The sequence below is a fragment of the Pygoscelis adeliae genome, unplaced genomic scaffold (genome assembly GCF_000699105.1).
Source record: "Pygoscelis adeliae isolate BGI_AS28 unplaced genomic scaffold, ASM69910v1 Scaffold222, whole genome shotgun sequence".
NCBI classification, from domain to species: Eukaryota; Metazoa; Chordata; class Aves; order Sphenisciformes; family Spheniscidae; genus Pygoscelis; species Pygoscelis adeliae.
The window spans coordinates 215,009-229,480 of record NW_008824309.1 but is presented as its reverse complement, the minus strand read 5'-3'; the positions used below and the strand labels follow the sequence as shown (position 1 = coordinate 229,480).

At 36.4% G+C, this 14,472-nt stretch overlaps 1 protein-coding gene across 11 annotated transcripts in view; it reads right to left on the bottom strand.

Moving 5' to 3' along the window:
- The window catches only part of R3HDM1 (R3H domain containing 1), a 57,707-nt gene that overhangs the window by 38,687 nt on the left and 4,548 nt on the right, over positions 1-14,472 (bottom strand). For 9 of the 11 annotated variants that reach the window (XM_009318923.1, XM_009318920.1, XM_009318921.1 and 6 more), the window contains exons 3-5: positions 8,662-8,703; positions 8,124-8,213; positions 2,265-2,379 (exon numbers count right to left, since the gene is read on the bottom strand). In XM_009318923.1, coding sequence (XP_009317198.1) covers positions 2,265-2,379; positions 8,124-8,213; positions 8,662-8,703 — 247 coding nt within the window. The remainder of the gene's footprint in view (positions 1-2,264; positions 2,380-8,123; positions 8,214-8,661; positions 8,704-14,472) is intronic. The other 2 variants (XM_009318927.1, XM_009318931.1) reach the window with 1 other exon arrangement.

Here is a 14,472-nt window from a genome sequence, read left to right as displayed (position 1 = left end):
AGTGTATCACCTTGAGTCACCTGATTTCCATCAATCTTCCAAGTTTTCTCAATATACTACATTGCACTGTTGTATACACTTCTGTGGACCAGCAGCTGGTCTACAGAATTACTGGATGTTGCCTGAAGAAATACTGTAATTCAGAATGTAATAGTTTAACCTTCACAAATGTTATTTTGTATTATTAAAAATCCTTGTTCTGTTAGGCTTTGTTTTCACAAGAAAACGTGTAGAAGTTTTCAAAAAGTCTCACAACCTTCTGCCTCCTTTCTGGTTTCAGTGAAACAAAGTATTCAAAGTTACATTTTGTTCTCTAAAATCTGTCACTGAAAGAAATGACTTAACACCAAATCTCCCCTTATATGAGCACCTTCCAGAGTTCCAGGTCTTAGAATTCAAAGCTATAGGTGTTTTAACAATATTTTTGGAACCAGATTTCTTCCAAGAACTACTTACATGTTAACCTATAGTCTCAAGTTAGGCACAGCTCAAACTTATGCCTAGGTCCTAGCTGTTCCAGGTCTTTTTGTGGTCAGTATGGAGAGCAGTCATTGCAAATTAGCTTCTATTAGCAATGAGGGGGCTACTGCACAAAGAAGGGTAGGATTCAGTGGAGACAGAATCTATGCAGGCTTTTTCATTAGAAGCAACAGTGCCAGCAGAGCAGCCTCTTGACGTAGTGGGAAAATGGGTGACCAAAGTGTCCAGTCTTCAAAAATGAGACCTAAAATCCAAGTCTACCTGAGAACAGGTAATCTCTAGTTCCCTAAAGAAGAATGACAGTGGATTCCTTTATCTGCAAAGCTTGTTATACTATCAATCCTGCCCATATATTATCAAGAGAGTGTAAATGAAACCAAGCAATTTTGTGTGTTTATGGTTTGAATTACTTTTGATTCTTGGGGGGGGGGAAGTGGGAGAGTATGCCTGGTAAAACAACTTTAAGATCAAATAATTATTTACTTTAATTTTCTTAATTTGCAAGTGAACAATAATTTAGTTATAATTACTAGAAGACTGATGCTTAAATTCCATCATTTTCTATTTTGGCACATCCTAAATTGGGAAGTAATTAACCTCCAGAGGAGATACTGGGTGAATTTAGAACAGCTACCTCTACCTTAGGCATTCTGTCACTTTGCTCTCAACTCCTCATCATTACCTAACATTTTGGGTATTTTTTTTTTTTTAAGGGGGGTGCGTGGGGTGGGTTTTTTCCTTAATTTTAGAAGGTGGGCATGTACTTTAAAGGTTGAGCAAGTTAGCTCTGAAAGAACACCCCGTTTCTTTTAAGGCATCATTTCAAAGACTGAGATTTATAAATGTACTTAAGTTCTCCATCCCAGTGCTTCTTATTTCACAAATACCCGGCTGCCAGCTGGGACAAGATCACTGAAATGCCACATGAGGATGGCCTTATGGAATTGAGGGACACAAGATGGACAAGCACTACCTGTCTCAAAAAGAATTCTAGCTTTAAAGATATTTCCTACACACTGGTTGATCTAAGATGTTTAGACAAACATTCTAGATCCTTTATTTAAAGCAAAAGCTGTACAATGATTTGCCAACTTAAATGCATAAAGTCTTCTACCTTTAGGAGGCATTAGGTAACATGGATAGAGACAGGCTTACATCATTAATTTTACAATTCTATTTCAGGTGAAAAAAACAAAGATTTTCAGCAGATAGAATAGATCTTCAATCCAGAATGCAGGAATATTAAAGTGAAAACATAATACTTGTCATTTTTACTTATGTAGTTCCACCCTTGTTCCAAAACTTTATAAAAAAATTCTAGATACTATCAAAAGTAAAATAAACAAACAAGAACATTGACTTCTGTTGAATAAAGATCAGAAAAAGTACAAAAGGTAGCTGTCATTCTCACTTAAGTTTCACAAATCCTGTAAAAACGAAGTCTAGGAATAAAATAATAACTTCTACTGACTAATAAAGTCAGTTTTCCAAAGAACACTTGGACACAACTGAGGCAACACAATTGTTTTTATGCTGGTCTGCATAGCTAGACAGGTGAGAAAGGAAAAGCATTTGCTGAAGTACATGTGTTTGACGAAGCCTTGAAAGCACTGTATCCTCTGGGACCAATTCCTTCTCCAGCTCAAAGATGTCTGATCTATTTGCTTCATTTGCTAAAAAAAAAAGCAATGTTTATGCAACTATGACCTGGAAGCAAACTGTATTTTCTCTAAGTATTCTTTATCTACACAGTACATTTAAAAGCACAATGACAGATAGCAAACCTCTTGATAACATTTTTCTGGACAGTTTATCACTGGATTTTTCCTTTTCCATTTCATCTTTTGCAGGCTTTTCTTCTTTTTCAAAAGACTGTGACAACTGGATCTGAATTTTCTCCTGTCAAAAGTAAAAAATCAGTCATCACGGAAATTATTTCAAACAATACCTGCAGGAGAACTGTTTTGTGTTATATTACCGGCAAAATAAAGAAATAACAAGGAAACGAATTGCCTTCATATTCTTCCTGATCCCACATGTACTTTACGCAGCCACAAAATGAAATTATTTATCAGTAAATCAAAAACTACAGAAGGCATAGAAAGTACCATACACATTTTAGAATTTACACACACTTCCAGGCCCTGAATACTATTTCAAAATGAATCCAAAGTATCTTATTTGATACAAATATGAAAATATTCCAGTTTTTCAGATGTATAAATTTAAGTAATGCATCATCCACGATGCTTCCCCCCCCCTTCACAGTTCTTGACTAGAAAAGCTTGTTTCAAGTTTCAATTTGGTTTATACCAAGAAAAAAACCCCACAACAAATGTTTCAATCTAAGACAGACCAGCATTCCCAGATCCACAAAAAAGGGAAATATTTACAGTACAATATATCCAGGCAAAATTTGCAAACCTTACTTCATCAAGGCTTAGATTCTTAACTTCCTGTATATTTTGACAGAGGAGCTTTGTGTGTAATCATCTCAAAATCCATGTTTTTATACAAGTAGGTGAATTATCATAAAACCTGTTTCCCAAATACAGCAAAAAAGAACTTCCCTTTGAAATTACAGTGACATAATGGTCCCCTGAATAGTGGAAGATTGTAATTTGTTTTTCATGCCTCTTTACTAAGATTGTCAGTGAAGGACTAATGTATTTCAGACAGCACAAACAGAGGAGGTAGTGGGAAATGGAGACACCATGTGTGAAATTACAGTGACATAATGGTCCCCTGAATAGTGGAAGATTGTAATTTGTTTTTCATGCCTCTTTACTCTAACAAGATTGTCAGTGAAGGACTAATGTATTTCAGACAGCAAAAACAGAGGAGGTAGTGGGAAATGGAGACACCATGTGTCTGAATGACTCCAAGAGGAGTGACTAAGTCCTGTAAGAGTAAGACTCCCCCATTACCTTTTACCTTTAACTCCCTCAAATGTCAATTTTGCTCCCCCAGATGCCAACTGAGTTGATGCTGTCACCCCACCCACCCGAGAATATCTGATCCTTCCCAACCCAAAGAACCTGCCCCATATCCATTCTTGCCTATCACTCTTCTGTCCTGCACCTAATCCTTTCCCATGCAAGTCCTCACTCTTCCTTCAAACCTATTCTTACCCATATCCAGGCACATGCTCTAAGCTTCTCCTCATGTGTCATTCCACAGACTTGATCTCACTCATGTAAGCTGGCCAGAGTTAAATATAGTCAGGATTCACCAAGGCTAAAGACTGTTTCACACGCAAACACATCCTCGCACAACCTGCAGTAATACTCCTCCCTGCCCTAGCACACCAAACTGCTCTCTCTACCTTGGTCACTTCAGAGCTGGGCAATGGGAACCCTATACTAATGAGATTATGGTTAAAAACTAGCTTCGATATGCATTTTTGGAGTAACAACTTTTTCAAATGAGAAAAAAAGTTTAGCTGATAGTTTTATCAGCTCTCCCTTTCATTATCATTTTCCCCCACATTAAATGTTCTAATAAAACTTACTAATTCATGAGCACCCTGCAAAACAGCATTACAAGTGTGAACACTTCTCAGCTTTTATGAGATTAGCTATAACCGAGTCTGATAAAAACCATTACCAATCACTAATAATGAACTCTTTTGTATAATTCTTTCCTAGTCTTGAGAATTCACTTGGCTACAAACCTTAAAGAGTCCAAAACAAATCTTTGCATTCCTCACCTCATAAACCTGAATATAATTCAAATGAGCAACTTATTTGTCACTACAAAGTGCATTACACCTACTGTTCACCTAGTAGCTGCATAACAGTTATTTGAAAAAGAAAGAAACATGTTTATGTCTTACTAAGTAATTATTTCTGACTTGGATCTACCACTACGTTGTTCTCCATTTTACAATAATACTCTACAAAACTATCAGTAAATTAAGGAAATTTTCATACTCTGATTTTCCTTCACTAGAAAATTGATTGACTACATATTCTAAACTCATCCCAAGTAAAAGCATACAGCAATAGTTTATTCAAAGGATTTCAGCAAGTAATCATTTTCATACTTCTTTTCCCAACAAGAGCTAAAAAAGGAATAGCCATCTGAACAGCCAGTTCTACTACTAGCACCAATTCTACTTCAAAGTGTGATACAACAGAACTGTGTACCAAAGGGCACTTTCTTGTGATTTCATGCTATAAAAACTGTAGCATCTAATTAAATATGACCTACTTGACTGGAAAGCTGCCGAAAAATCTTTTAACTTCTAGTTCCTAAAATTCTTTTAATCCCACCCTGTTTGCAGTGGGTCTCTGCTGTCATACTGATTTAGCAGACTCTTTGCTGTAACTCAGATCACCTATCTGAAGTCCTCACTGTAGCAGAAGAAATTGTCACCAATCCTGATTAAACAAGAAAAAGGCAAACAAAAAGCAAAACCCCCAAAACCTGATAGATTTCTCCAGCTTAAAACACTTGAGAAAAAGGTAAGAGTCAGGAAGCATTACAGAATATTACTCAAATGCCCTACATCCTGGGGCCTTTACCTGTCTTTTTACCAGCAATCTCTAAAACCAACAGCCACCTGAATTTACACAAGTCAGTATAAACTAACATTACAGACCCTGGTCTTCTCCCCCCACCCTGCCTCCTTTGGGTTGTTTTATTTTGCTAAAGAAAACATTCAATCTTTTGAAGGTTTATTTACTTGTCACACATAATAATAACTGCCATTCATATGAAAACAGCCCTTCCTCAAGAAGAGCTGAAATGGATCATCCTTTGCTAGTGTTCGTATTTTGTATTAAAGTATACAGCACCAGAACAACTCCAGTACCTGGTATTTAGACAAAGGACAGCAAGAGAATAAAGAGTTAGTGTATTTACAAAGATAAAAGATCAAATAAATCAGTTATGTTCTTCCTCCTGCAATAAATTGATAAGCTTGTACTTTCATAGCACCTTTTAGTAAAGGGCTGCCAGTGCTTTTTAACAATTAAGGCTTAAAAATTTGTGAGCTCTTACCTAGGTTTCTCAGTAAGAACAGTATCTTTTTTCATGCTGCAATTGCTCAAGAAAAAATAAACAAGTATATCAGAAAATAAATTGATCTGCTTGAGACAATTTGTCTGGTCCGTCAACCTCTTTCATTATAGCCTTCTGAGGAGAAGCAGCCAGCAGTGGCAGGAAGTGACTTGCTAAGTGACTTCTACACCTGCCTGTGCCTAGGAGTTTTGCCTTGCTAAGAGCTGCTGTACACACTAGTGTGGAAGGTGTGACTGATAAACAGTCACAGGCAAGATTACAGAGTTATCCCAAAACTCGTACCAGTTCTAGTTGACTAAGTATATTTTTCATCCTTATCAAGGCTGACACTTTCTAACCATTAAAAATGGGGATTCTTAAGTATTATCAGCAACTTTATCCTGAATTTTTTTATTCTTAACTCTTAAAATTCATTTTAAGTATGAACACAAAACTGGAAGCCATTTTGCAGTTGCAATCACTGATACAACAGAGCAGTGACTTTTCCACCAAGGAGAAGCAATCACAGAGGTTATTCTCCTGCTGCCAGAGAAGGCTGTGCAAGACAGTCTCTCACTTCCCCTAGCCACTGGACCTCCCACACGTCCCAAGGAAAATTAATGCATACACATCATTGTTGTGGTTTAACCTCAGTCAGTCGGCAACTGAGCACCACACAGCTGCTCGCTTCAAAGTGTGTGGGGGCCTGAGGTAGCCAGCAGCCTATCAGTGCTTACAGAAGAATTCTTCCACGCCATTGCCAAAGATTCTTTGGGAAAGAATGCAGAACAGGTGAAGAAATTGCCTGCATGAGTTGTTACAGAGGGTCATGGAAGACCTGTGCCCCATAGGATATGCACTCCAGCATCAGAATGTGTAACAAATTCCTACTTCTAACTCTTCTCTTCAACATGCATTTCTCCAATCTACAGGGAAGAATTACATTTGTTCTCTCAATCATTTGCATAGTTATTGGGATTCATAAGCCATTTTTTCTAGATTACTGTTTCCAAAGAAAACTCACTGCTAGATCTAATTTTCTTTCTTAATATACCATAAACCAGACTGTATTCCTTTCGTGCAAACTTAGATTACCACACAATTCAATTAATTCTGTAGAACTGGCCTTTACATCTCTCCTACTACTGCAGCAATTCCTTTCAAGAACCACCTTGCAGTATGCAGCTAAGGATAGATTCCCAGAGGACACAGTAACAAAAGCCATCTGCAGACAACGCTTATTATAAATGTCTGATTTTAAACCATTAAATACATGGTGTTGCACAGTGCTGGAGGTTTTTAAAATCCTAACATCTCTTATGTTTGAAATATACTGTGGATGAACAGCCCATCAAATCAGGATTCTCTCTTCCTGTAATTAGATACAATGACTGAAAGTTAAACCCTACTGCTTCAGACTAAACAACTAAGCCTGAACTAGATCTCAGTCAATTTCGTTCACCTTATGCAAAACATTACGACAGTGTTGTAAATCATTGTAAATAGCATTAACTTTTCTGTTGTCTTTTAATCTTTTACTCTGCAGCCTATACCAATCTAAGACTTAGATTTTCATCAAGTTAGCAGGCCCAGTTTCAATATTTCTCTAGTCAACTATTCAAATACTGGGATATTAGTGAAGGACTACGAAAAATACTATTTTCTCATTTTTCCCAAGGAAAAAAAAAAACCAAACCAACCTTAGATACTTTGTGGTTCAATCTTACAAAATTTTAATTAGCTTGACAAATATCTACGTGAGTTCTCAACCTCCCTCCCTCCCTCCCCAAAACTGAATTACCACTTCCCCAGCAAAACCCCCTCACACTCTGCTATGCTACTGGTTCCTTCTGCTTGTTGAGAAAAGTCAGACTTTTCACAAAAAGACAGTTTAGAAGCTTTTCAAATAACAGAAAAATAAGTCAACATGCTTTATGAATAAGCCACTAAGGATCATTTCAGTTTTGTTAGGAGTGAAAAAAGAGCGGCAAGAAAAGCATTTTGATGCCCCTCATTCATACGTAGAACTAAAACCAGAAATAGTATTTTGCTCTAAAAATACAGAGTGGTGTGAAGGTAAAGTCAGGAAAGCTAGATTTTGTTTTAAATTCTCTAAAGTGTTTTTACATATTTTGTCTAGCATTTAGGAACTTCTTTAAGTGTGTTATATCATCTTAATAGATTAGTCTTCAGACATACCTCAGGCATGCATTAAATAGAACAACCAGCAGTTACGACCAATATGCAGGAATTCAGTTAAAACACCAGAACTTACAACTGTTTAAATTTTCTAAATATAAAAAGATGATAAATTATGCTGCATATTAATCATAATTTTTCTGTCTTACGGATGGTAGACAGCACTTAAGTCGTTTAAGACTGCCTCAAGTGGACTGTAACACTAGAAAGTTAAAACAACTAACAAAATTCCTCTTCCTGTTCCCCAGATATAAACTATTATAGTTCAGAAAAACAAAGCAGCAAGTTTTTCATCTGATATTACCACCTCTATTAAAGCTGTATTAAAAAAAAGTTAAAATCATATGTTGTCTGCATATTTAAAGAGTACCCAAAAAATTTTCTTTTGAACAGTAAGTTACTTCAAATTGTTTCAGAAACTTCAGTAACGTGATTTTTACCTGGAGGTCCTGTGATATTTCAGCTGTGGGAGGTGGTGGATATTCTTCACATACAGCAAGGCTCCGAACTAACTTTAACTTTGTGTTTGACTAAAGGAAAGTATGTAAAATTAAAAACTATGGCTTATAAAAAATTTATATAAATATACCATAAGCCGTTATTTTTCCATTCATTTTATGTAAAACAAAATGGCTGAAAACTGTATTTTTTATATTTTCAATAGAATAAATAATTTGCTTTAGGAAGAAAATACCCAAGCAATTGCAGCTTTTGAAGGCACTGTCAGCACAATAGAGCACATCTAATGAAAAGTAAATAAAATCTTTGGGAAAGCGTTTCTTTCCATAACAATAAAAAGCCACCAAAAATATAAAGGCAAACCACAAAAGCAGACAACTAGGCAAGACAAAAATCCAACAGAATAAAACCAAGCTTCAATGCCAAAAAAATAAAACCAAAGGCACTTTTCACAAAGTAAAAAAGCTTCATCAAGCACGAAGGGCTTCCTTAGCATGCCAGCACACAAGTCTACCGTACCTTCGACCTTTTTGCTGTCTGTCCAAAAGACTGCACTGGCCGCTGAATGATAGGCACAACAGAAAAGATTTATATTAAACACTAAATAATAGTACAATTTTATTAATGCAAAAGTCTGTATAAGAGAAAGCTTGAACAGTTAGTACTGACATGATGGTCAAATCTGTGAAAGGAACAGCAGGTGCTTTTGGCTGAAGGATTATATGCTCTCCCATTTTAATTGTGCTTGACCTTGACTTCTCTTCTTCATTTATCAAGAATAGATATTGGAATTTAACAGGAAGCAAGCATTATTCTTGTTCAATAAGATCTAAGCAGTTTACTCTCTCAGCCAGCTCCTACATTTTAAATTCTCATGTCCTAATTTCCTCAGCAACATGACATGGTTTTTATAATTTTTTTTCCCCTATTCCTGAAACCTACCTGGAAAAATTATATTAAAAAAAAAAAAAGCATTGTCTCTACCAGGGGAACAGATGATGACCTATCATAAGCAAGTTAACACATGGTTTTTTCCTTTCACCTTAGGAGCTATGAAAGTGGACTTTAAAATGGGCTACTGGTCAATTTTTTTTTTCCTCTTTAATTTAGTAACTTATATGCATTAATATGCTCTTTCTCATCCCAGATCCCTTCTTCTATTACTATTGTTTCTTTAAATAAAAAAAAAAGCATTAACAGAATTTTGCTACAGTATGCATGATTGAAAGGGTACATTTGAATCAAGTGTTTAACAATTTCTTAACTGCATAGTTAAAACTAACTCAACCCTCTGTGACAGTTACACAAGAATAGAAGCATTTACAGTGGCATAACATAATTTAAGTATTGGTTTCACTGTAGAACTAAAACTGATGAATAGACAAGCCTTTAATAGAACTGGTTTTACTGAGCACAGGCCTAATATTTGTAAGGAGAAAGTAACATCGGTAATAGAATTTCAAATGCTGTTTAATGGACAATATTTCCTCTTTTATGAAAGGGGTATCCTTTCAGAAGGAAACTAAATAAAAACTCCATTTGAAAACTACATGAAAATAGTCCTCCTTGCCCTAGGCTCACAAGAGCAGATGTCTGTCAAGTGCCTTAATTTCTTAGCAGGACATACACGTTGCTAAAAAGAACACCAAACCTACAGTAAAGGGTTCTACCACATAAAGGCAGAAGTACGGCTATTTCTCTCATTTTCCTCAAGTCCCAACTGTCTTTTTTGGATGTTGCACCAGCTTAGCTGAAGACCTGCAGAAGGGGAGCTCATTTAAGCTCATTTCACTATACAACAGGATTTTAAATAGCAGCACTGAAAACTAACTAAACTCACCATCAGTTTTTTAAAGGAAGCTTGCTGAGATTTTGAGCAGCAAAGACAGTTGAAATATTCTCATACCTGGAACAATTCAGAGACTTTGAGTTTTGCCATTACTTGAAAAATATTTTTCTTTCAATCAGCTATGCTGAAAGCACACATTGCATATTGAAAGCTGGCACTCTGCATATCCCTGGCAAAGTTTCTATTACAACATGCTACTAAACTTTCAAGAACTGGATGATTTCCCAGCCTAATATCACTTATTCCAGCATCAATTATCTTAGGTGGGTTCAAATCAAGTAGTGTAAACTTAAAATCAAATCAGCACTGCCAATGAAGTCCTCAGTTCACTGTCAAAACAACAGGCAAAAGAATCTACGCTTGGGCACTTGTTTACCTTTTGCAAAATTTTGGAAGCTTTGAAGCCAGTATACTGAAAAGAGTATACGGAAGCAGACACCCTAGATCCACCTTTTTTTTTTTTGGGGGGTGGATTTAGTTATACAGGACATGAGACATTTTAAAAATAGCCAAAAAGAATTTCTAATACTGTTAATCAAAACTTTACACATAAGTTACTGAGTTACTGCTCACTAAGTAGATAAGACATACATATTTCAATTATTTTTAAGAGTGATTTCAAAAAAACAGAGAAAAGATTTTTGCTGGGAAGCAGGATCCATATCATAATTAAATTTAATTAAGATCTGTACAAAGCACATATCTCCTCCTCACCTTACCTCAGTAAAGTCTCAGGAATCCATTGCAGCCAAAACTTAAGTATGTTTGTTCATGACAGATAAAGTGAAGCAAATGCCTCAAAATTTAATTGACATGTTGAAATTGAAATGACCTATTATCAAATCTGAATTCTTTGTAAGAACATTTAAAATTAGTGTGGTTTTCAGATTTCAATCACAATAGGACAAGTTTGATGGTACATTCCTTTAAGTGTTTTACGTGTGTTGTATCTCATCTTCCATTTTGCTTGCAGAATTACATCTCTGTTTCCAGGTTGGAAAGCCAACCCAACTGACACTATCAATTATGCTGCATTTAAAGATTTTTTTTTTTCAAGATAGGTGTTTGCAACCTATGGGAGGAATAAGTTAATCAAAGCAATATAGAATATTCAGGGTAGTAAACTAAGGTATTTGAATACCAGGGTGCTCAATTTCATGAGCACCTGACAATTTTTAGGGACCAAACGAACACCAATAACATTGGGGAGAGCTGAGGGGCCACTGTAGGAGGGAGATTCTCCCTTGACTGAAATGACTCAAACCTCAAAGTTACACATGAGATAAGCACCATCCCACCCATCATATTAAGACGTGTTATCTAGAAACAACTGCCTTGTAAAACAATCCTTTGATAGGCGTGGACTCCTTGCTTTCCTGCGTGGCTTTAAGGATGTCAAAACCTGAAATACAAGCCCCCACATCCAGCTGTAACTGTGAGAAATAAGCATCACACACTTGACAGGTAAGCAGCACTGGAATAAACCTGGTATGGCTGGACTGCAGGGACAGCTCATGTGAGAAAAGGCCTGTGATGTAAGGTCTGCGCCTGGAAATACAAAACCCAAAGTCCTGTGATATCAACACTAACTGCACTCACAAAACTTGAAGATGATTGGGCACGGTTCCTTTCTCAGGCAAAACCACACCGACCGAGGATAACTACATTTCCACTGGAATTCCAGGATAATACGTAGTCAATGCATGTTGTAGCTGTTAATGCACATTTTCTCTCTTTTGAGGTCCATGAATTTTAGTTCTGTCCTAATTTCTCTGCATTTACTAAGTTTTGCTCCTACAGAGCATCTTTCAGAAATTTTTTTTTCAGAGCGTTTTTTCATAAATGTTCCCCATTTGTGAAAAACAATTTATAACTACTTTAGAATATGTAATCCTTAGTGAGTGCAAATTAAGCAATTTCTTTATATTTGCAGCTCTCAAAGACTTTTACTGACTTGAGAAAACACTGTGTTAATGAAAGCAAGATTAAAAAGAAATTTATGCCCCATTTAAAGTCATTATGGGCATGATTTCAAGACAGTGTTTAAAAGCAAGTATTCCAAGCAATAGCATAATGAAAATAATTATTAGGCTTTTGTCTTTAAAACAAAACAAAAAACCCACAACTTTTAAGACCAACTACCATGCTTCATTTCCAACTACAAAATATAAAGGGAATTAAGATAGAGTTTACCAAACACATATAATCATATATATCCAGGCTTTCAGTAGGAGTATTTGCCTATTTTATTTTTTCCTAATTACCTCCACAGATCACCTATATTAAATACAAAGTAAAGATCTGGAACTGTTACACACCTTCCTCTATCCTCACTATGCTGTCTAAACAGGTTGGATAAAAACAGGTCAGGCACAAGACAGCAAACTCAGAAGTGTGAAAGCTTTTGCGAGAAGGTACTATATCTATTTCTGAAGTACCGTTTGGACATTTCAGAGGGCAGGCATGACATAACAGACCTGAACAAAGAGTGTTCTAAGGACATTCAGTTTTTCACCTTTCTTCTAAATTAGGTCTCAGTTTTAAATCCAGTTAAGGGCTACAGTCCTAACAGCCACAGATAGCTCTGTAATACTGAAGGAAAGAACAGCATGGTCTATGGTTACTTGCTGTCCTGTATTAGAGAGTAGACACAGCAATTTTCCATGACACAGTAGAGGACAACTGATGGAAAAATAGCGTCACCATTTGACACAGAGGCATTTTCAACAGTTCAAAAGTAACTAAACAGAATCTGCCCGATCATTTATTTATTAAAAAGTATTAAGTCACATATTTTGGAGACAAAGACAGGTAAATCCTGACAAGACCAAAACAGTCAAGTAGGAGGCCCAGAAAGGCTTCAGAGAACTCAAGCTATAGAACAGAGAGAGAAAACAAAGGTTTGTGCTTGTCTGTGGAGAGAAGAAACTTGTAGAAAGAGAGATGTCTAGTTGCTAAGTAAAAAAATTAATCAAATTCCTCCAAAGGACAGGGATATCTGCTTAATTAGCATAAATCCAAACCAGAATTGTACTCGCTTAATACAGTATTTGCCTTGCCCATATCATACAGTGGATGCATTCATGCACCAGCCTCCATCCTTCCACGAGGCTTTTTTTGTTGGTAGTATTTTGGTTTTACTCTCCACAGCTTGCAAGTGCTTTTCCTGATATGTAGTGATATGCAGCTTGCTTTCTCTCAGTCTTTTACTGCCTTGGCAATAATCATCCCATCAAGGATCTTATATCTATTTACTAACAGTTATTTTTCAGTGCAGAGATGACAGTATTTAAGACTAACATTCTTCTTCCCCCCACCCCCATAATGCATGGATTGTAGAATAAGAGCAAACCTCCTTTTCTGGATTATACATAAGACAACATGAATTGTTATAGAAATTTTAAATATTTTTTTGGTTTAAAAAAAAAATAATCTTCCTAGTAGTGAATAAAAGGCACTATCCTGTAAGATAAATCCAGGCTGTTTATTTAATTTTTTGTCAGTATTTCCTGACACGTTAACTTTGTAACGGCAAAGTATGTTGTTGATGAAGTATTGCCTGTCCCACCGTCCAGTGACAAAGGCAACAAACTTCAGACCCTGTATTCCAGCTAATTGATAATTAGTATGTTGTCACCTGACCTGGATAAGATTAAAAGGTGGGAGACAACAGTGACTGGTGAACCAAACCCTTTTTGATAACAAAAACTACTACAGTGCTGACATGCACATGACTTCTGTAAAAGTACTTCTCATACAAGTGCCTCTTGATTCCAGTCCCATTTAAGTGTTACTTGATGGTCACTTCAAAACATGACAATTCAAAAAATCCTTCCTAATAATCTCTATATCAACTATACTATTCTCGCACTGCTTGAAGAAATTGGGAGTGCTAGACATGTACTCTAATAAGATATTTTTCTCATTCAGATTGTACCTCCAACAATGTATGCAACAGCAAAAAGGTTACTAATGCACATCATCTCAAAGTAATCTGGAATTTAGGGCAGAAGTTACATTTCAAAATATAATCACCAGTTTCTGGAACTGTGAAGATAACAGAAACATACCTGAATTCAAACCATGATAGGTTTAGACAGAGGAAAGATCATAGCCTGTTTCTTACTTGGCTGTAAAGAAGTTAAATAGCAACTTAGAAATCAAGTGATAACTGTGCTCAGGAATATTATTGTAGTTTGCCAATAGATATGAAACCTATTAAGCAACTAGCTACTAGCTAGGAAAGCCAAAACCAAACCCCATACAACTCCCACTCCCCAATCCATCCTCTGATATACTCAATTAGTAAACAAAAGAACACAAAAATTTCAATAAGCTTCTGATAATCTTGAGATTCAACAAGGCCAAGTGCCGGATCCTGCACTTCGGCCACAACAACCCCATGCAGCGCTACAGGCTTGGGGAAGAGTGGCTGGAAAGCTGCCTGGTGGAAAAGGACCTGCGGGTAGTGGTAGACAGCC